Below are 24126 nucleotides of genomic sequence, written 5' to 3'. Positions count from 1 at the left end.
CGGTTTCAGTGAAGCTGCCGGTGCTTGTTTTTCCATCACTCATCGAAATTGCAGTGCGAACATATTGCTGAAGAGAAAAGGAAGTGGCAGAGTTCATTTATTTCTCATTAAAATCTCAGCACTTCACAAATGCAATTAAATGCTCCTGTCTACTTGAGAAAACAATGAATCCCAACGCATTTTTTTCCTTTTTTTTGCTAAAGTTATAAAACCAAGTAATAGGGTAGAGGTCGAAACAGTATCAAAGGGAACATGCGAACGCGTGGCCTCCACCCTTTGGATGGCCATTACATGTGATACTGCCTCATATCAAGCCATAAGGGCAGATTAAATAGATCTCTGTTACTAGTAGCCTCAGCTACTTTGCTGCATTCTGTGGCCTTGTCGGATGCAATGGCACTACAGAATAGAAGTCCCATACTTGCACGTTCCCTTTCATGTTGCGTCTACCTGTACGCCAGCTTATCTTGTAAAGCGAGGGGAAGTGGCCGCAATGTAGAAACCCTGGTGAAAAGCACTGCTCTGCCACCCAGCCTTGTCATTTTGTCTGGTTGGTCCCAGCAGCAGGGGTAGGCGACATCACTCGTCATGTCACGTGGACCTATTGCCTCAAGCGCATACCACTTAAATAAGCCAAGGTGCTTCGAAAACATAGCGCAAAAAATGACACGCACGACACAGATCTTTAGGGACAGGCGCTGTGTTTTCGAATAATTATTACCAACTAGCCCAAACGAAGCTACTGTTACAAGCCAAGGTGGTCTAAATCAATCTCATACCCTCCACTACGCAGTCCCCCATAGCCAATGTGTCAATTTGTGATGTTGAACCACACTGTGCAAGTTTCTGTGCAGTGCAAAATGTGCAGACAAAAGTGCCAGCGCCACACAGCTTAACTGTAAAGCCAGTCAGAGGTAAGTGCCAATATAAATTCAGCTAGGAAATCTTGCCTGCCAATGATGTAATAGACTCTGCCTATAACTATTTTTTTTGCTGCCAGATGCTTGGTTTGGGGCTTCATGACGTGCCATAGAGTTGCAAATTTTCAGAAGAATATCTGCTCATTATGTTTTGGGCTTGGTTTCAACATTACTGGTGTTTTTGTGAAAGGATGGACCTGAAATGAAAGCAGTGAGAATTAATTGTTCATTATTCTTTATCGCTGTTTTCATCTTGCAGAATGGCAGAAAAACTATTTGCTCTCGTAAAATTTCCACTGGAAGACGACAGCTTGGCAGTCATCCCAGTTGGGTGGCTGACCCCGGATGAAACAGAATGTCAGTGGCCAGTGACATCGAATGCCGAGGTAATCCGCCTGACTCAAGAGCAGGCGGATCCGCCTGCTGGTGCGGACAAATGGTTGACATGTAAGGTTGTGGTTGTCACCAAATCTCGTAAGTTGCATTGCAGACATGCAGTGTGAGTTTTCGCAAGTCTTCCACTCCTCAGGCTTAAATTCTAACCAGAAAGTTCTGGTTCCTGTCACTGCTAACACTGATCTCCTCGCTGTCATACAGGCACTTTCAGTTGGCCATTGAGTCAAGCGCATTGAAGACTCTCAGTAGAGTGAACTCGTGTAACAGGTGTGCTGCTCCTACGCTGCAGGCTAGGTTGTTGTCGAGATATATTTTTTCACTAGAGTTGTTATTTCATTTCATTTATTTGTGTCCTTTTATAAGGAAATGAAAGAGGCCAAGGTAAATGCTGCTTGTTGGCAGCTTGAGTGGTCCTTGGCCCCCTTTACATATTTGCAGATGGGTGGCAAAGAGCAATTTACAAAAGAACAAAAAAAAACATGGTTACATATGTATCACGATGATTTGATATTGCGCTTTGTTGAAGCCTTCCCATTCCACTTTATTCTGTCGGCTTGCATTCGTGAAGATAATATACGCAATTTTAGAACTGAGGTAAAAAATACATGCATTTCAATCGAAGCAGGAAACTGAAATGAAAAAATTTCATTGCACGACGAACTTCATTGTATCGTGGTTCGACTGTACATGAGTTAACTTATCCTGCTGCTGTTCAATTCAGCATCACTTGGAACACTGAAGTGGCAGTGTAACAGATTATAAGGTGCTTCACTGCTGAGCAAGCTCCCCGAACTGAGCTCTTGCCGTGGTGGCAGTATTTTATTGGCAGCAAAATGCACAAATTATGCACTTGTTGTGCATTGTTATAGTCATATGTAACAACAAAAGAACCAGGAAAAGCCCCTGAAAGGAAGCTGTCCAACAAGTCATGGTGATTGGATTCTGCAGCATCAAGCTTAATCACTTTATAATCAACTAAAATGCTGGCACCTGCCAGCTGGCTGCAATGTCCTGCAGGGGGATTAAACATAACAAATGTAGTTAATAAGAACGGTAAACTGGGCTAGTTGGTAGGAATTCATACTGAAAACTGCGCAAAAAACGAAGACACAGTACGAGAAGGCACGACACGGGTGCAGACTATCAACTGAATTTTTATTCACATGAAGAGGCCTATATACATATCTTCTACCCACAGTGAGACAAGCACAAAAAACACAACAATCACGAAAATCAACCCAAAACACAATTACACACTATCCCTTCGCGTGCACCGTGATGCAACCGTCAATTACACTTCCAAAAAAACTGCGCACAAATAAAATCACGACAACCTTAACGGTCACGCTGATATCACGCCAAAGACCCATATCGCCTGCTCGCCTTAAGAAAACTGGCCAAAAAGGTTATCTCCCTGTCAAGCAAGGCCACAGATGGTGATGCCACACAGGAATCCGAGTCTTTCTTTATTAAATAAGCCTCCACCATCTCCCTGCATACCTGATCGCTATGTTTGAACAAGACGCTGGTCCTGTTCAAATGAGGGTAGCACTTTTCGCAACCCTTGCAATGCATGGCGAGATTGGAGGAAGCCGCTCCCTTCAACGACCTACGATGCTCCGCCATCCGCTCATTTACACAACGACCCGTCTGGCCGATGTACTTTTTTCCGCACGAGAGCGGCTCTCGTGCGGAAAAAAGTACATCGGCCAGACGGGTCGTTGTGTAAATGAGCGGATGGCGGAGCATCGTAGGTCGTTGAAGGGAGCGGCTTCCTCCAATCTCGCCATGCATTGCAAGGGTTGCGAAAAGTGCTACCCTCATTTGAACAGGACCAGCGTCTTGTTCAAACATAGCGATCAGGTATGCAGGGAGATGGTGGAGGCTTATTTAATCAAGAAAGACTCGGATTCCTGTGTGGCATCACCATCTGTGGCCTTGCTTGACAGGGAGATAACCTTTTTGGCCAGTTTTCTTAAGGCGAGCAGGCGATATGGGTCTTTGGCGTGATATCAGCGTGACCGTTAAGGTTGTCGTGATTTTGTTTGTGCGCAGTTTTTTGGAAGTGTAATTGACGGTTGCATCACGGTGCACGCGAAGGGATAGTGTGTGATTGTGTTTTTTGTTGATTTTCGCGATTGTTGTGTTTTTTGTGCTTGTCTCACTGTGGGTAGAAGATACGTATATAGGCCTCTTCATGTGAATAAAAATTCAGTTGATAGTCTGCGCCCGTGTCGTGCCTTCTCGTACTGTGTCTTCGTTTTTTGTGCAGTTTTCAGTATAAACATAACATCATGAAAAAGCATTTAGTACCATTGGCTCAAAGGCTTGCTTTCGGGGCATCATCTGCTTTTTTTTTTGTTTCATCCGATTATAGGCTACGTGGTCTTAGGGTCAAAATTAACCCTTCCTTGCATTGCCTTTCATAGCAAGCATTCTGAATTGAGGCCTTCAACCTCAGGTATAGGTAGGATAGTGTTTTGATGATGTTTAGTCGTGATTTCATGTGAAGTGGTATTTTCAGTGTAGGCTGCATAAGAGTTTGGCTTCAGATGTGTAATCTTTTGCAGGCACATACAAAAAAGCGCAGAAGAAAGCTACAAAATACCAATACAGCTCGGCTGTGGAGACCTCAGCATTGTCAGGTAATTTTGAGAGCCCTAGATTTTTAAACACTAAAATACTACTAAATTATTTGTGCGCTGGAGATATGTAGTGACAATTTTTTTTTTTTTAGGAAATGAATCTCCTGCGGCACCAGCAGTCCCGCTACCATCATGTCGTAAGTGATAAGCATGGGGGGCACAAAAAAATTTGGGTGGGGCTCTTAAGCTTCACCTTTAAAAATATAATGTGACAGCATTAATGCTCCCGTCACGGATCCTTTGTCATGCACATACACACTGCTACTCGCCTAATTCCTAATCTGTTGTATACATTTGTAAGCTACCATATTATATGAGAGACCACCACACATAGCTAAAATTCCGGTTTAACCAAGCCTTATGAACATGTCTGCGTGGCCTAGGGTAAACCTAACTCAGGATGCAAAGGTCCTGGGAGCCTGGATTTCGATCTTACCCTCCCATCTCAAATGCGAAGTCCGACTTGGCAGTGCCTGCTAGCTTGTCCATGTCATGTCTTGTGGCTGTCACACAACGCCACTACCAGTCGGTGGATGGCCAGTTCACCTGCCAGAGGCATGCCCGTGATTTTCACTCACAATTCCAGTGCTCGATTTGCTGGCAAACGGTGCCTTTAACGCTGTCGCGTTAATATTCATGACACATTGAAAGTCCCTGGACAGCTTTGGAAAATTTGCGGCCGAAACTAGCATGAATTCTGTACATTACTGAAGGTCATGCTCTCTCGCATAGATTATGTATAGGTTCTTAACTTTTCCTATGCAAACCTTGTATTACATGCTTTGTCCTCATGTCAATCGATTTCAGCCCCTTTTGACCACATCACCAGTGGGCAAGAGGAAGTGGTGGACAAGCCATCCGAGGAGACTATGGCTGACGGAGAGCAAATGACTCCCACTCATGATCGTAAGTCTTGTCACAATCTTTTGTTGTGTATAAACAGCTGTGAACAAGAGAGCCCTTGAATCCACAAGCTCCAAAATAATTTCATTATTCATCACCACTTTCATGGAAATGCTCACTGCAAATATTTTGCAAAGGCAATGGTCTTGCTTAGTGAAAGAATTCAGTACTTCCATTATTTGTCCCCTTGTTATCCTACTGTGCTAATTACTGTAGGTCCTGCCCTGCTTATGGCATTAATTTCTTTTTGTTAGACCTGCAATTGTTCCCTATAGCCGGCATCACTGGTAAGCTACAACTTATGAGAGAATCAAAGAAAATAAAGCATACAAATTACAAGCTCAGGGCTGCAGGCACTCATTGTTTATTTTAAATTGATTTTTCTTGCATTTTGTTATTGTGTTTCTCACCAGCAAAATTCAGTTGGCGTCAGCTTAGGCATGGTCCTTATATGCTGAAACCCCACCCTTGCACCAAATGTGCTAAACTGCAGCAAAACAAAAAAGCTGCGCCATCCTGATAAAAATTGAGAATATTTTGTCACACTGCTTGAAACTCAACGTCTCGCGCCAGCATGGATTTGCATGGCATAGCAAGGTTTCGGCTTGTGTTTCATACCTCGGCATGAGGTGGCTCAATCATGCTCACGGCTACTCTCATTTACTCGCATTCATGTCCACTCATACAACCACTCAGTCACACTCGAGACGACTCGCACTCACAACTATTCACTAACGCTCATGTCCGCTCGCATTCACATTCACTCACTGTTTTTTTGCTTGCTGACAATGGAGGGGGATGAGAGATTTACTACCGCAGCCGACAACACTTGTGTCTCCCCTAGCATAACCTAGGTCGCATAGATGTTGTGGTGAGCCGCCCGGGGCTTTGTCGATCTCTTTGGCCACCAATTTTCAGTTGCGATTCTTCAAGGAAGTGGTGACTTATCATGCATCTCCCGTGTCGTGAACCAGTGTTACGCACGTCTGCTCCCGCACTTGCTGCTAGGACGATGAGTGCCTGTTTATTGGTTTATTGGGGTTTAACGTCGCAAATCAACTCAGGCTATGAGGGACGCTGTAGTGAAGGACTCCGGAAATTCCGACCACCTAGGGTTCTTCGAAGAGTCAGTGTACTGAATTTTATCGGCCATATTTTCTTTGCGGCAAGCGATACCCAGGTAGCACCGAAACATTGCGATAATGTTACATTTTTGTTACGCTCAAATGTTATTTCAATGTCCTTAATGTCCTTTTTTTCTAATGTTTTTGTAATGTTACATATAAACATTCGAATAACCTTCCCCAAACATTCATGAAACATGTAAACAACATAAATGCAACATTCTCGAAAATGGTGAAGCAGCCCCGCACAAGCATGCAGGCCTGCCAGTGGTGACGGCACTCAACTTACAACACTTTGCAAGAACCAACAAGAGCACACTACAGCACAGCAACTCGCATTCACTCACCTCCAAACGGATATCATGCCGCCGAGCTTATATACTCGCTACTGCGGGACGTCTAATGAGTGATAGTGGGGAATGGGTAATAACTACCGACCAAACATGAGCTGCCCATGCGCGCACAAGTTTTGTGACAAAATAATGGGGCTCTTCATGTAATCTATGGCGAGTACTATCTAAGAGATGTGGTTACAAGGTACTGTTAGTTGAAAAACTTCTTTACTCTAAGAACAGTGAGAAAATGTCTGGAAATCTGTGCTCGAAATATATTTGCAATGTTGTTTTATAGTTGCGACTCTAACATTATAATAAAATTTAGAAGATTACATTAAAACAACGTTTGTTTAGAATGTGAAAGTAACGTTTCCTATGTAACTTATAACGTTTTATGTTAATTTTTAATGTTAATGTAAAGTTACTATGCAACATGTAACATTACTCCAACTTGCATAACATTTTTATAACACTATTCTAATGTTCGGTGCTACCTGGGTAGCTCTTTACTCAAATTACCGTTTAGCTGGGTGTGGTGCCAAGAAGTGCGGTAGAACATTTTAAAATAGAATTTATTGATGTGGGAACACATCTGTATCAGATGGTAGTCTCATCTGGCAACCATGAAAATACAAATGTCATAGCAATTTATAAAGTGCAATTTTCAAGAGCTGAGATGATTAAAAGAAATCGGCACTGAAAGGACAATGGTTACATATGTCGCAATTATGGGAAGCGATGACAAGTGAGAGTGATGAAGTGATGACGAGCGTAGCGACGATCTTGACGATTTCCGCCGCGCGGCATAGCGTGGCGACAAACACGGCGGCACCCTTCGAAGCCGAATCCCTCGCTTTGGACTGAATTCTCGTTGTTGCTTCCTTTTTCAGTGCGTTCACTGGCCATAAATAGGGCACCGGTCTTTCACTTCGTCTCACCTCGCCTATAAGAAAACGTATAAGAGACAAATTTGCTTTATTTTTTAATTAGGGTGACGATTCTGCCGCTTTTAGGCTTAACAGGAGAGTCAGTTTGTTTACAGTAATGGTTCCTGTCCTGACAACCAGATGGCGTCACTATAGGCTCAGTTTATTTTTGCGTCTCTGCAAACATACGCTGAGCTAAAAGTGGGAATGTGCCTGCGTTTAGGGTAGGTATAACTATAAATATTCATGTGATTTACAGAAAAAGCGAGCGGTGCACCTTCTACAGTTTACTGGAACAAAATGTATGTTTCTGTGACATTGGTGCATACCAACGGTACGTAGTATATTCACTTATGCTGATACAAAAAAAGACCACCACCTGCAGCAGCAAAATGAATGTTTGGTGTCGCCACCATGCATTTTTACGCGACTTTTAATGCCAAAATAAAATATAAATTCCTGCCTAAACTGCGAGCAGTTCCCTCGTTATTGACGTTACAGGGTGCTAACTACCAGAATATGCCATTATTTATACACTCATCTTGGTGAGTAGACTGACCCTTTAACATGCACTGACATCGCACAGTACACAGGCCTCTAGAATTTCGCCTCCATCAAAATTTGACCGCCGCGGCTGGGACCGAACCCGCATCTTTCAGTGTCAGCAGCTGAGCGCCGTAACCACTGAGCCACCGCGGCGGGCTATGAGTGTGTGTTTAGCATAAGCTAAGAAGCTTACACATTTTTTTGAACAATTTCTAATAACAATAATGAGTTTGCCTTCACAATGGAGTGGGTCCCAAGTACAGAGTTTCTCTTTCCTATTCTCTTTCCTAACTCTTTCCTATTCTACAGGCACAGTCCAGTACCCTTCGGCCTGTTTCTAGAAAGGTTTTATGGGGAGCTCCTTTATGCACCCTCTCACCCGTTGCCCCTACCCTAGGTCTGTTCCCTCTTCATGATATTTTTGGCTATGGTGAAAAGGAACAAAAGATTGCCATTCTGCTCTTACGGAAACCTCTGCTTTGGTTGTCCAAGAACACCAGCATGCCACCTTGTGCAGCTTCACCCTTGAGCATCCTCGGCAGTTCATATTTGCTTCTCTCAGCTGTCAGCAACATTAAAATAGCTAAGTGGATACCACCGTCGCACAACACCTGCAGCAAACTTTGCTGTCGAGTCCACCCACCACGCACAGCCACTTGCTACTCACATCCACTCACTCCCACTCTTGACCACCCACGGCCACTCGCCACTCACGTTTACTTGCAGACTTAAGTGTGAGACGATATAAGTTCACTCACTGCACACTGACCTCACCCAATCACATCACTGCTGACTTGAAAGTGAACTGCACGATTGGAATTAGCCCAGACAGGTACATGATTCCTAATGTTTATATCATGATAACATAGTTAAGGGTAAGAGTGTGACGTCTAATGTTTTTTTTTTTTCCAAAAAAGTTTTGAAAACACCCACTTTTTAATCCATGCTTTCTCTGACCTCTGTATCGCTGGAGGCAGAGCAAATTTTTTTGAATTAGTACATTGTCATTTGTAAATACTGAGAGCACCCTCAGTTTTTGACTTGAATAAATATTTTTTTGTAATTGCAATAATTTTCGTTATGCAAGTTCAGTAAACGGAAATGTATAAAAATGGCCATTTTTTTAAACATTTCATTCTTTATTTGTCTATCTATATACACTTAAAAGATTTTACTGGGCCGCTTTTTCACCATTCACGCTGCAAGCCAATTTTTAAGTAATGACATATTTGAAATCAGCTGGACAAGACTAATGTCGCCACAATTTCTTTAAGTTATCTTTAAGGATGAAAAACTGTAGCGCTCGAGACAAGGACACAACAAAGACGACAACACATGCGCTGACTTTCAACTAAATCTTTATTCAATGCACAAACAGCTTTTAAAAACTGCGAGAGCATCAAAATATTGTCCCACAAGCCCATCACACCGCAAGTCACTTTTCACATTTTGTTCAAGCCATCAAGAAAAATCATTTCCTTCTTTGATAGAGATACATACGGGATGCTTACACACTTCTAAGTTTTTTATTCGTCTTGCTTCAATAATCTCCCGTGGTAGCTGTTTCCTGCTTTTGTTAATCACCTGGCATTCATCAAACTTCGGCATGCATGCATCTGGTTTACATTCCTCACAGTGTTCTGAAAGATTGCCTTTTCCATTTTCTATATTCTTATTGTGCTTGCATAGCCTCTCGTTTAGGCATCTCCCGGTTTAGTCTATGTAAACCATACCACATGAGAGTGGCAAGAATACACGACACCTTCTGCGCAGTAAAAAAATTTCTTCTTGTGATTCTTTGTATAGCTTTGATGTTTCACAGAGTACGGATTCGTCATCTTACATAGTTTTGTCAGTTTATCAGAGGCTGAAAACACTACCTGAACGCCTACTCGTTGGCCTATCTTTTTCAGATTATGGGAAATCCTGTGCATGTACGGAACTACTGCTATTTTTCTACATCTCTCAGGCAGAGTTTGACATTTGGAATTATTCTTACGAATCATCCCCTCAGCCACTGACACTAAGATGGCTTTAGGATACCCAGCCTCTTGTAAACGTTTAACCTGTTCCTGAAAACTACGGTTCATCCGGTGCCCACACGACTTTTCCAGAGCCTTTAAATGCAGTATTTAAAAGAGGCATGTTGACAATGCCTCTTTTTATCAACTTAGAGTGCTCCGAATTGTAAGCAAGCAAGGATTTGTTGGCACAAGGCACATAGCTCCAGCAAGTGTGTTCTTGATCATACACCAGGTTAATGTCAAGGAAGTGAATTTCTTTGTTTTCAGGATATATTCACAGGTCAGCTGAAGTGGGTCGAGGCATTCTTTAAAAACTGCTGTTACATCAGATGATACTGTTTTTAGGCCACCCGAGGTACTGTCAATGAGGATAAGAAAATCATCCACATATCTAAATACTCTGGTCACTTTGGAACCAATTAGGCAACCATTGATGATTCTGTCAACACTTGCTAGGTACAAATTGCTCAAAACCGGTACTAGGCACGACCCAATACAAACCCCCTGTTTTCGCCCTGCTAGCTGATAAAGGTGGACTGGAGATAAAAAGCTAAAAAGTCCAAAAAATTCTGTACAGACACTCCTGTAGCGTTCTGGAAATCTATTACTCCTAAATCATCTGTTATCTTCGACGCACTTAAGCAAACCTGCGTGGGGTAGTGAATATTAAAGATGTTTAATATCGATTGAGAAGGCTTGAAAGCGGGTTACTTATTCAAACATTCCCTGTGTACTGTGCCGGCAGATAAGGAAGGCGGGTTTGCCGTTTTTCCAGAATCTATGTTCAGTGACAAAGCTAACGAGGCCATTTCTAAGCTCTTTAACTGTCAGGCAAACCAGTCACTGTCTAGGCTCAAAACTCAAGCAAAAAAGTTGTGTAAGAAGCTAAATCTTGATGGGTAGAGAAAGCGATAGAAAGCAGCAAGCAAAATCACCTCGAGGTCTTTTTCAGTGCGAAAACGCACAAACCGGACGTCCCTCTAAGGGTATCATTTCAGAAAATGACACTTGGCACTAGTCAATCGCCTTATTTTTACAAGAGAAACTAAACCTGTTAACAATCAAGGATCCGTACCTTATAAAGAATTCGGAAGAAGTAATAGGCTTCCTTAACGCACAACCTGACAAAGGCTTAGCCTTCTCAATCGATATTAAAGATCTTTACTATTCACTACCCCATGCAAGTTCGATGAATGCCAGGTGATTAACAAAAGCAGGAAACAGCTAACACGGGAGATTATTGAAGCCAGACGAATAAAAACCTTACAAGATAAGTGTGTAAGCATCCCGTATGTATCTCTATCAAAGAAGATGATTTTTCTTGAGGGCTCCAACAATGTGAAAAGTGACTTGAGGTGTGATGGGCTTGTGGGACGATATTATGATGCTCTCGCAGTATTTAAAAGCGGTTTATGCATTGAATGAAGATTCAGTTGAAAGTTAGTGCATGTGTTGTCGTCTTCATTGTGTCCTCGTCTCGAGCGCTACAGTTTTTCATCATGAGCAACCAACTCGCCCAAACATCCACCCTTATCTTTAAGACCCATGTTCCTATTTAAGAAGGCCTAATACAGAGCAGCATGTTGCTGCCTTGCTCATTGCTTAGTTCGGTTTCTTGAGTAAATCACAATTTCCAATGGGGAGCCTGCCCTGACTAAAAATCTTTTTTCAGCGGTCCAGTTGAAGGCAATACGGCTGTTGCTGGAAATACGGCAGCAGCAGCGGGAGCAGCATCGCCTGGCCATGAAACACCAGGCGGAAGTCCTCGAGAGGCTGGCTAGGCTAGAAGCCGGTATTGTTTTCACACCAGAGGCTGCTTCGGCAGCCCCAGTCCCAGTGCCGGCCAGCCTGCAGCTGCCGGCTTACAGCGTCGACGAGATGGAGGCTGCAGAAGCTGCAGTGCAAGACGAGTCTGTGGCCACTACCTTGGTATTTATGTTGTTTTAATTACTAAACAATAATTAGTGACTGAAAAGATATCTATCCTTAAAAGTGTATTCTTTCAGTGCTGGATGAAGTTTAGTTGTCAGTTCAGTGTGTTCTACATGCTTAAAGTGCAGGGTCAGGGGTTCTTCAAAAGTTTTGGGTCGGTAGATGTCACATTCCCGAGCATTTCTTCCTGTGGAGTAAACCTAAAATGCCACATTGAACTACTGTTTAAAACTACTTGAAAACAAACCAAAACAGACTTCATGGCCAGGGATGATGCTTCTTATGGCATAGCAATGTTGTAAAAATTTCTGGAAGCACTTGTAAGTGCGTTGACTATTTATGAAACAGATTTCATAAAATGCCTCATATGACCAAGCATATATGTCATTGTTTTGCATGAGAAACAGCAGGATTTATTGTGCAGAAAGTCATTGTGTTGCGAGTGAAGTGTTCCCTTAAAATCAAACTGAGGCTATGGAAATGGCAAACTTGAAAAGTGATTTTTCCAGGAATAAAGTGCTGTGTTGGTGTGACTAAAAAAGTAGGTGCATTCCATGCAATCACTATGTGATTCATGTCTAAGTTCTCATTGAAATGGCGGGTGAAAGGGATGGATCTTGAAAAGGTTACTGTGCCATTATTTTTGTGTTCTTACTCCTAACTGAAATCTTTTATGTAAGCATACTTCTTACAGTACTTAATTTTACTGCTTTATTTGCATGCGTGTGGTTAGATGTAGCAAGGAAATGTATAACTCCCATCAGGTAAGGGGTGTGCTTTTCATCCATATAGTGGAGCATTCAAAATGCAAGAAGATTTTTAAGGCAAGAAGATCCTTTCTTCTCACATTCTAATGGTGTGTTCTAGTTGGCGATCTACAGATGCAGATATTTGCCACTTCCTTTCTGGCCTCGGAATTTTGGATTTGTGCAATGAAGCTCGCTGCACAGATCCAAAGATTTCACCTTGTTTGACAGGAGCGAAAACGTGAATTCATGGAGTTGCTTCATATTGCCGATTGGAACACGCTACAAGGTTCTCTTATTTCCAAGGCTGTCACGAGTGCTCCACTGCGTAGATCAGTGGCAGGGAGAGCCAAACTATTTTGTGGCCATGGCAAGAATGGCTTCCTCTTTGTACAGTGTAGTGGCAATGATTAGACTGAGCACGTGCATGAAAGAAGAACAATTTAGAAAAACTGGAAGCATGGATGGCAAGCTTATTGGCTATCCCATCAAGCAGTTTTGGGTGATGTGAGAATTTTTTTCTGGAATCTAGAACTAAGCGATAGATAGAGCGAATGGTGCAGCAAAATACAATTGGCAAAATGGCACGGCTTTTTGTTGCTGCTACTTATTCCTTCGCTTGGAATCTTCCACTTACAGTGTAGGACTTTAGTACATTAATATCGAAAAACCTACATAAACAAATCAGTCAACTGTTTGGGAAGCACCCCATTCAGTCACTTACACAAGCATGTGTACCATTTATAGCTGTGCCTGATGACGTTGGTTGCAACTGGCCACTGGGTGGTGCAGTGTTGAGAAAACAGCTGGGCCACCAAAGTTCCAGTGACGGTGACTGGCATGGATGAGTAAAATAAGTTGATCAAATCAGTTATTTGTTTAGAAAGTCTTTCTACAGAGGGGCTCTTGCCAACCTAACTGTACGTATATTTGCTTTGCTTTGTCCCAGATTTTCAGTATAATTACTAGCAAGGTTAGGCTGCATTAGGCATGACTAATAAATTTGCATCCGTTCATCTGAGCTCATAAGTAACCACACTAACACTTTCTTATAACATGCTTTCAGTGTTATTAAGTCGTCATTAAGGCTCTTTTATGTCAAATAACAATTGCTTGAATGTGAATTTTCTTTCAGCGGAATCAGCTGATGCGCCTGGGCGGGAAATCATTGAAAGAAGTTGGCGGGAGTATAATGACGGCGATAATGAGCGTAGAGGTCCAGAGGCTCTACAGCCTCCACGGACGGAAGGGCAAAAAAGCGTTTGCAAACTTAAAGCTTTGCAAAGTGGTAACAGGTATGTTTCTTATATTACTTTTGCCATTTAATTTTAAACGTTGAAAAGTGCGGATGAAGCGGCAGTGTGGGCACATGAGCGGGTTAAAATAAATACTGGGCCTTTTTCAAGCAGTAGACATATATAGTTAGGCTGATGGTGAAAGGTTTCTTTTAGACGCAACAGGTTGTGCTACAGATTGTTTCCCTACTTTAACAGTTTCACTGCTGCCTTTGTAAATGGGTAGAATAATCCTTTGTGCACCATAAGGTTTTTTTATCAACCTGCGTCAAAGACAGTTTGTTGCGCCTTAACGATTGTACCAATTTATGTGGCACAGGGAACATTGTGTTTAGTGAAAGCTTTGTCAGTGTTTCCGTTGCCTACAAATGCTTATTTTGTGGTTTGGTGACAAAGATGGAGGGGGGCAGGCTACAGTAAAACTCTGGGTGCGATACAAGAGGTGTGACCTTAGGGACAATGGATTCTTGAAACAACACCTCTCACTTTGATGAACGTCCATGGTACATGCATGTTTTGCAAAGCAGTGCACGCAGTTGCATTTTGTCACTGACAGGTTACTTTTGCAGGGGCTAAACAATGGTGCCAGTTATGCTCCCCACGTGATATAACTGCACATTTTTCTTCAGTCTACACAGTGGGCTCACAACAAAGTGAATAAGAGGCGATTGGCTTGGCTGAGGGGAGTCTCAAGGCTGCCACCTCTTGCCACAGCTAAAATTTACTTCCAGCAGCAGAATTATGTGGCCATTCACATGAATGACATGACCACGTTTTTCTGTGAACTCTGCTGCTCATATAGTCTACACCATGCATTTTCCCAATTGTGTATGCATTCTTTATAAAGCATTATCTAGCTGCAGATGTAATTGCACAGAGAGACAGGCCAAGAATTTTGAACTCAGTTGAGGTGCTAATTATGTGGTCCAAATAATAATCTTTCTTGCTGTAACCTATTCTAACCAGCAGTTTTCTTGCAAGTTGCTCCACATTTATGGTAATATTTTGATGCAACAGATTTATAGAAGTGCTCTGTGTGAATATGAGTGATATTTAAAAAGCTCTGCATGGGCCCTAGCTGTAATTCACAAATTCTTAAAAAGTGCTTCTGGTGACCACTGGTGACACCTCACCACGCTTTTTGTACCCCCTTCCAGTTGACGTCAGCTGGGATTTCTGGGTGCACCCTCACTGGGTGCGCTCAAGAAACACAGGCTGGGTGAGGTGGTGCATGTCACAGCCTGTTTTCTTTAGCTTTTCTTGCCCACTGGGGTGCTCTGAGTTGAGGGGACAGGATCATCTTTTTTGATCGCCAATATCTTCGGTGTTAATGAAGCTAGCCTAAAAATTCTTGCTTTGCAGAGTGAACTGATGGAATAGCAATTGTGTGCATTTTCTAGCTTTAGTAAATAGTTTTTCATGTTCCCTTTAACATGCTTTCACAGTTTTATTTTCATTGTTTGGAAAGCTTATTGGAGCTGAAAATGGCCCCTTCGAACCTGCGGTGTGTAATAGAAGCTGCAGTCACTTGCCTTCTATTTATAGGCATCTATGATGCCACTTAGCAGGTGCAAGGTGGTCAATCGCAAAGAGAAGTCAGTGTCAATGGATTGAGGCCCCTCTAGTGATTCTTTACTTCGTTGTTTAGTTGTGTCCAGGTTTTTTATGTTGCCTTGATTATGAGGCATGTAATAGTATATCTGTTTACTACATTTTTTACCTGATGTCCTGGCTCAGGTGCTCAGCTACTGATTCCAAGTGAGGGATCAAACACCATCCATAGTAGCTGCATTGCTCTGGAGGCTAAATGCAAAGAAGCACGTGGGCTAAGTGATGTCGGTGCATCTTAAATTAAGAACTCCAGGTGGCCAAAATTAATCTGAAGCCCTTCAGTACAGCATTTTTCATTAGCCATTTCCTGGAATTTATTTTCTATATTTTTCTAAAATGATGGACGTGATTTGTGTGTGCCTGGAAATAATGTTTATTTTCTTTGTTCACTTTTCCTGTGCAGACGCCATTTGCGAAAAAATGAACATTGATGCATCGGAGGCACAGGGGTTTATTCGCAGGTGGCTGCCCGGTTCATGTGACAGGGGGGGTGGAAGGAAGAGGCGCTTTGCCGAAGCCTTCTCCCCCTTCCAACTAAGCACGCCACCTGCGAGTGCGGGGACAGCCCCCTGCACTGTGGCTGCATGTGTGCTTCCAAATCCCCTGGCCTCTTCAGCACCCCGAGGGCCCTCCCTCCCTACAGCCCCTGCCCCCTCTTACCCCACAGCCCCTGCCACTATCCCACAGCCCCTGCCACCACCCATCCCCACAGCACCTGCCACCACACTTCCCGGTAACAATTAATTCCATTTGGACTTTTTTCATAGAATAAATGTTCTTTTCATGAATACTTTGGTTGTCTCATTTTATGAATATTTGCATGGTTGTTTACGAGTGAACATTTGCATTAATGTTGGCCACTGAAGATGAAAATTATCATAGGCTTTACTGGCGAGTAGTAAATAGAAAAGGGCAGTGGCATGCCAATCTGTAAGCCATTGATGTGACAGGTTGTGTGCGCTGTCATGAATGGAAAAGCCTGTGCTTAGTCTGCATTCAGAGTGCCAAATGGCTGAACATATCAATCTTGGCATCAACAGTGGGATATGAATGGAGTATATGAATGGAGTAGCCTGTTTTCAGTACATATTGGTAGGGCCAGAATGGCTATCCATAGGACTAATATTGGCATCAACAATGGGACATCAATGGAATAGCTGATATTCAGTACGTATTGGTAGTACCAGCATGGCTGAACATTGGACCAATACTTGCAGGACCAATGAAGTATGAGTGGATAGGCCAGTGATATGCCCATACTGGCAGTGCCAGAATGGCTGAACAATGGGACAATCTTGGTATGAAGTATGGGCCAAGGTAGGAAAATGTAGTAATGTGCTCCTATGCCAATGCCAGCCCAATATTGATGCCAATGTATTCCAACAATGAGCCATTGTTGGTACAATGCTGGCGTGCTGCCTGGGTCATTGAACTATTGAATGCACAGCGACGGTTTACTCTCTCTCTATTATGCCAATTTTCGAATTTCGAGCCTACGTACGTACACCCCCTCCCTCTCCCGTGACAAGTATACAGCGCAAGGGGTTTGCTTGTGAGGCTTCCAGCGTGCCTGCTTATGCATACTCAGTGGCCGTAATATCTCGAACGGTAAATGGCTTCGAGTCCCCAGTCACCACCAGCTTTGGATTGCTAGACGTACAGGGTCGACCACACTGAGCGTGAACACGGCTCCGCGTAGCTGCGCACACGCGGAGCGCCATTGCAACCAAGCCTGTGGCAAACCTATGCAAAGGGGCAGATGACACGATACACCTCATCAAGGGCCCTCTTCTCGTGCGCCACTCTGCATTGATTCCTGAACGGGTTATAGATCGAATGGCACTCCGCAGGTGCGTGGTCAAGCGGAGCCACGTTCCCTCTAAGTGTGATTGACCCTGTACATTCTTAAACCGAACTTAGCGAACCCCTTGGGCTGTATTCCTTTGAAGTGGGGGTCCACTTGCCCACTGCACTGTGGGCAACTTGCCGGGTGTGTACACTTGCCAGGCCTTTACCCATGTCTTTACCAAGCACGTTTGGGGTAAATGTCTGCAAGGTGAAGGCCTTCATGGTGAATGTCTTCCACGTGACGTCGTTTAGGTGCCTTTATTGTAAATTCCTGTAGGCGAAATGCATTTAGCACGTAAGGACCATAAGTACCGACCGTAACTAGTGGTACTGCACAATATCCCCCGCTTAGCCACGCTAAACCATCTGCCATTTTTCCCAGATTTCAAGACAATAGCCCGCAGATATAAGTAATAACAATATGCGTGTTCCTCATGCCTTTTGCAAAAACAAAGGTCCTGATTGTTATTGTCACTGAGCTGGACAAATCTGTAATCTAGGCACGCTTATCGCGGGGAAGACCCGCACTCTTACTCAGCCGGGCCGCGTTTTGTTTGGTGCCTGTGGATGCGTGCCTTGATAAGCGTATCATTAACTACGATCTGACGTAACGCGTGTCCAGGAGTATTGTTAAGTAGTGTTGCAAATACATTGGTGACAAGAGAGAGCCCTTGTAATTACTTCGTGTGATTAACTCGAAATGGCTCTATACTTGCTTTCCAAAAATATTATCTGTGCTCATGCGGGCTCGCAAAGTAAATGTCGCTTGAGAGTCACCCGATGTAGCGTCATTATTCACATTTGGTTTCACCTGTCGCATATCCAAGTACGCTGTCGCAGTCGGACGAAGGGGGCGTATTAGTGAAGTAGAAGAAATTTTTGCACATTTACGGTCCCGAGGCGCGATACGCCATCTCCCTGACGAAGAAGCTGACACGCCCGACGACTTTGCTTGCGCTGTAGAGAACTTATTGCCGACCGCATTCACGAGGAATACAAAAATATGCCTCTCTATGGCCTCAATTAGCTGCTCAGAAAGTGTCGCCGCAGAACTTCACCACAAATGACTAAGCCGAATAACACGAGAATGGAGATTATAGGTTGAATGCTGAATCACTCGAATACCTAAAACTTTGTTCTACATAGCGGAATGTTTTATATTATTACTACTCAAAGCGCAACGGTGCCGAGTGCTGCGAAGTCTCACTTGAAGGACAGATGACAACCGGGGTTCCGACTCTTGTTTCCACGGAGCTGAACATTCCACAGGAGGGGTCGAAGGAAAATTTCCAACTAACCAGAAATATTGAACTTTTTAGTTATATCAGTAGCAGTAATGACTGCATTGTTCTGAAACAAGGCATCGCAGAAGAACGTAAAGCAATGAGGCTTTTGTACAAATGAGTTTTTTTCTTTTACCGCCAAAAACCTTAAAATGGTTGAATGCTGACGATCTGCACTAAGTCGCAGTGTGCACATAGTACGCGGATGGTGACGGAATTTTCATTTCTTAAATGGATCGGTGACTGATCCTGGAGAAAATCGCCACACCAAAATCTCAGTGGACAAAAATTGCCGTACACTTAGAACTGCTTACGTGTGTGGAGGCGTAATCGCGCCCGCTCACTTCTTGAATGGAGTCGCAGCGCGCTGCGGCGTGATGTAACCTGATGCCACGCAACTGGCAGTTCTACCTCTGCATGGCTCTATGAAGCTGCTGCCGCTCTCTCCTTATGATCTCCGCGCAAACTACGTGAATCCAGTCGCCGTCTTTCGCGGCCTGTGCCCCCTCCCCCGCCAGTTGCGGCATCACGTTGCACTCGGATGCGCTGACCGTCTGCATGAGGTCATTCTCTACTTTGCATTCATACGCCCCTGGGAGTCCTCATACCACTCGTGGCGCAGTGGTGCAGCGCTTAAGCGATGCACCACTTCCCAGCGATGACAGGTGTTCCCAGCGGTGCGGTTTATGCGATCCAGGTTGCTCTTCACGAGAAACCTTGCGTAAACAGTTTAAATTAATTCGCGCAACTTTCAGGCAATGGGACGCGGCGCGGCAAAAGCGAAAGCTTCATTCTAAAAGCGCAATCTGCTTGCGCAGTTAATCGCATCAGATTATTTGAGCGCCTCTTAAATATTTAATTGCTTCTAGATGTCATTTTTGTGATTTCCCTTCCTAAATATGCGATGGCAACAAATTTGTGTGACGCTTTGTCCCCACAAGCGGTTTTTCATATCCCCCTTTGATTAATTTCGTTTGGGACTCTTAAGTTTACAAGGAAGCATGAGTGCAAACAGAAAGACAACATTCACAGTTGAGGTTTGCGCAAATATCACCAGCGCCAGGAACACATTCATCCATGAAGACTAAACATAAACAAACAACGCAAGGATTGGGAGGCACGCCAAGAGTGAAAATATATGCATTACAAATTTTCGCAATGCATGCATCAGATAGAGCTTCGTACTTATCGTAACCACATCCGCTGTAATTTTACTCATTCTGTCACTGATTATTGCAATCACTCCCATCTCGTCCTTTCTTGCATCACGTTCAACCGTCTACTTTTCCAGAAATACGAAGGTCCACTTCATTTCACACACATGAAAGTGCGAAAACAGGTTTACGGGTCCTCTTTAATGCAAACTTGTGATATTCAAGGTTGCTGATAAATTTTGTGCTAATAGTTTTTCCGTGGGAAAGAAATGACAGATTTATTAACATATGCACTTACAAGTTCTAAGCTTGTGAAGTTTTATTGGCGCGTGTTGCCCCGGATACAGGGCAAAGCCACGGGCTTCTAGGATATTAGATCAACGCAGGCAGCTGAGCACGATTCATAGAGTTCACATGTGGCACTTTCCCAATCATACTGACTACGCCAGTATCAAAGCGCAAGTGAAATTTGCGAAGCCGGGCAAAAAGTGCTGAATAGTCGAGCGTTAAAAAAATCTATGGAGTCTGTTTCGATTGTGACACTCGTGAACGCAAACAATTACCAACACATGACGGCTATCGATAGCCTTAATCGTTGCAAAAGCAATTTCTCCACATGCTGCGCTAATTGCTGGTAATTTGGTGAGAGCGTGAGGTTGGGATATATTTAGACTTAGAAAAGCTCTTCCCCAGGCACAAATTAAACGCGCTCTTGAAGGCAGTCATTATACAAGGCGTGGAAGTGAAAGAGGTCCAAGAGATTAGGATCTTTAGGACCAGGCTGCAAACGGACTCAGGCAAAGCGACCACAAGCAACCAACTCAAATGCGCAGTCCACCAAACAGCCACACTAATACACAGAATTGCGAATAGAAAGAGAGGCATGAAAGAACACGACCTCTTCACGCTAATAGACATCTTCATCATAAGCAGGATTACAAACTCCCTCCCCTAACTAAAACTCGGAAGAGACAAGGTGGAAAGGGTTCAAGCCATCCTTAGAATGGCTTAGAGAACAGCTATGGGGCTGGTTCGCTCGATTCCCAGCGAGAAGCTACTCGAGTTCGGAGTCAACAATACATTCGAGGAACTAAAGGAAGCACAACAAACTGCTCAAATAAGGCGCCTCTCTAGCACTCCCACCAGCAGGAAAATTCTCGACAGGCTGGGGATTGAGGCTGAACACCCACAAGATCTCCCCTAAGCTATCCCAAGCAACATCCGAAAGATGATCACCGTCAAACCTCTCCCCCGAAATATGAACCATCGCATCAAGGCCGAAGAGCAGCAAGAGCTGAAATCCTGCAAAAGGTCCTCAGCCGGCTGCAGGATGCCCTCTAAGAGATGCCGCAGAAGACTCGGAGAGCCATAACAAGTACACTATATGCGGAGATTTACGGCAGTCAACCTGCCAGGCTGGCTATGGCGGAGACGGTTTCCACCTTTCGACCGCTAGTGGCAGAGGAGGCCGCCATCGCCGCGGCCGTCGCCTTTACTGACGCTACTACCATACTAAGCGGCTAGAAGTTGACGATCAGCAGCTTCGCTATGGGTCGGTTCAATGGTCCCGCCGCACAAATATCGGCAGAAATAAGAGAACCTTGTCTTGAGAGACATTGAACTCATATGGACCCCAGCTCACGCGGGGAATCTGGGAAATTAGGCTGCCCACCAACAAGCTCAAGAATTAGCCGACCGAGTGGTGGCGCAAAGTCAGGAACCGGAACCCTTCAGTGAGCCAATGATATCAAACCACGAACACACTGCACATTACAAACCAATAAGAACACTCCCACCACCACATAAACCACTGACCAAACAGATCACGTGGAGACAACTACAGACGGAGGCCCTCCCCAATCCGAACTATAGTATGATGCAACGTAAGGAAAAAAAACACCACTTGCTAACACTGGGCGACGAACCGCGGCGTCCTGTATTACTCCGCCGGCCGATAGTAACAGTAAATGAAGTCAGCTTTTTAATGTTTGTCTATCTTAAGCAAGCCAGGTATCAAAACTTATCGACGGCTTATCATTTGTTTCTTGTGATAAGCTTCTTATTTAGATATACAAGAAAAGTTTCAACAACGTACTACGTTTTGTCGTGGAGCAATTCTGTGCGGTGGCCCTGAATGCGGGCGGAGCTTCACTACAGAATTAAGTTGTGTCCGACTACACATAACTAAATTCATAAATAAGGATATAAATCCCTTCTGCCAGTTTTTGGTGAGAAAGATAACTTCCACCATACCATCTGGGCGTTCAAAGTCCGTAAGCTTCCCTTAGAACTCTTTCCTGATTCCTCTAAAGAATCTTGAGATAAGCTGAAGCCCAGCAATGACCCCGACATTTGGTCCAAGGCCTTCGAATCGGCCGGCGTCGCTGAGGTCTCCACGGCCAGCGGCACTCTAACTTGCCTCAATCCGCTATACATATGCGCAATAAAGTTTTGCCAGCCTTAGCAGGTGCTTCCTAACGTACAGTCTTTGTCAAAAGTAACCAGGCTGCATGGTTTGCTTCCAGCTAGTACAGTAGAGCCCTTAGAGCTTCCCTGGAGCTCAAATGGTCGTTAAAAGTGAGGAGTGGGGGTCTTCTTACCTTCCAACAAGTTTTGATTTTTAGGAAAGTCGAAAGGGCTCCGTTATACAAGCTAGTAGCAAGCCATGCAGCCTGGTTACTTTTCACTAAGACGGTACATGATTAGCATAAAGATAACGTTTGGAGGATAATTTGCGGCCTGCTACTTTTTTAGTAAAGTCGCGAGCGGGAACGGCGACTCACATATCTGCCAGAGCCACATGACTGATCTAGACGAAACTTCCTCATGTGAGAGTTGTTGATGAAGTTGAAGGTCACTGACCATGTCGAGATTATGATTGACGTGTCGGCACCTGTACGGGTTCCTTGTTCACTGAGGTGGCCAAGATTCGGTCGTGCTTACGTATGCAGTATGTGATGCAATGAGCGTAAGTAAACTGCCGGCAGTTTCTTTATTTGTCCTAGTCATCGTGTTAGTGGTTGCCTGAATTATCACTGATTACATTAGCAGTCTTGATGATGTGTTCTTCTCTTTAGCTGTGACTGTGGCATTCTCCCAGACGATATTATGATGAAGAGTTTCAGCGTGTTCAGCAGCAGAGTTCGATCATTGATTGCCAGCGCTTGGAATTCTGTATACATCTACAGGATACATATCGTCAGACAAGTGATCCTTCACGTTAATCAACTTGCTTCGAAGTTCGCTTGAAGCGAAATGTGCGACACGTAGATTGTACTTTGAAAGTGCTCGCCCTAGTGCTTCGCTCACTACGAAAACGTACGGCATTGCTTCTTCGCTATTGAATGTGCGCTTATCTGGTTTCAGCGGCACGAGGCTCGTACCAGAGCCATCGGTATACTCTCGGGTTGGCATGAACAATGACCGAGGACTCGATTTTTTATCGCCGAGAAGAAAGCCATCGAGAGCCTACGTAAGAAAACCAAATATGCTGTTCTCCCAGCTGACAAAGACAATGCTGCAGTGCTGCTTGACCGGAGTGAGTGCAATAAGATGACGTTGGATTCCTTGGGAGACCAAGAGACTTATACCCCTCTACGGACTGCACGGAATAGATTACAGAGGAAGCTCCATCAGTTTCTCAGTGACCTTTTTAAGCTGTTTCCACCGCAACACAGCAATGTCTGTTATCGACTCCTTTGCAGGCATGGGCCAGCGCCAGCCACGTGTGGTCTTCCCAGGGTACACAAGCCTGTTGCTCCCCATAGGCCGACTGTTCACTTCACAAGACCACCGCTTTACCGGCGAAAGCCACCAAGTGTTGAGCCCCCCAGCTGGAAAGTCTTCGACGCACATTGGGAACTCGCCAAGTTTGTACAGAAACTAAAAAATGTTCCTCTCGCCAATGTCGAAGTAATGGTGTCTTTTGACACGACGTCACTCTTCGCCAGTGTACCTGCGAATCTGGCTGTCACATCGTGCTAAGAAGCCCTGCAGAAAGATAATAGCCTTCCCAACCGCACACCTTTTGACATCTCAGAACTCTGTGACCTACTTCGATTTTCCCTCGGCAACTCATGCTTCTCGTATGGCGGCCGATTCTACAAGTAGACGCACGGTACAGCCACGGCTGCTTTAATCTCTGTAACAGCAGCCAACTTAGTGCTGGAATCGCTGGAAGCAAAAGTACTTCAAACATTCCAACCGAAACCAACAATCTTCTAACGGTACGTAGATGATTGTAATTGCGTCATCAAAAAACGGCACGGGCAGCGATTCCTGGACAGCCTTAATTCCGAAAACTGGCACATACAATTCACAGTTTAAATAGAGGAAGACGGTTGTTTGCCTTTCCTGGATGTACACCCGGACAAATTATTAACTGGCCTGGGTGTTGCATCGCTAAATGCACCTTGTAAAAGGTTCTGTTCGGCTACAC

At 44.2% G+C, this 24126-nt stretch overlaps 1 protein-coding gene across 1 annotated transcript; it reads left to right on the top strand.

Annotated features, from left to right (window-relative positions):
* Window positions 1-4361: 4361 nt before the first annotated feature.
* LOC149361822 (uncharacterized) lies at window positions 4362-16147 on the top strand. Its single transcript, XM_089568162.1, has 5 exons — window positions 4362-4524; window positions 4769-4867; window positions 11492-11748; window positions 13633-13792; window positions 15807-16147. Exons 1-5 carry the CDS (start codon window positions 4362-4364, stop codon window positions 16145-16147), a joined length of 1020 nt encoding a protein of 339 aa, XP_089424288.1.
* Window positions 16148-24126: the final 7979 nt, after the last annotated feature.

Source organism: Amblyomma mixtum, chromosome 2 (genome assembly GCF_055824585.1).
Source record: "Amblyomma mixtum isolate Tamu chromosome 2, ASM5582458v1, whole genome shotgun sequence".
Classification (NCBI taxonomy): domain Eukaryota; kingdom Metazoa; phylum Arthropoda; class Arachnida; order Ixodida; family Ixodidae; genus Amblyomma; species Amblyomma mixtum.
The sequence above is the reverse complement of the archived record's forward strand: the minus strand, read 5'-3'. Positions and strand labels throughout refer to the sequence as shown.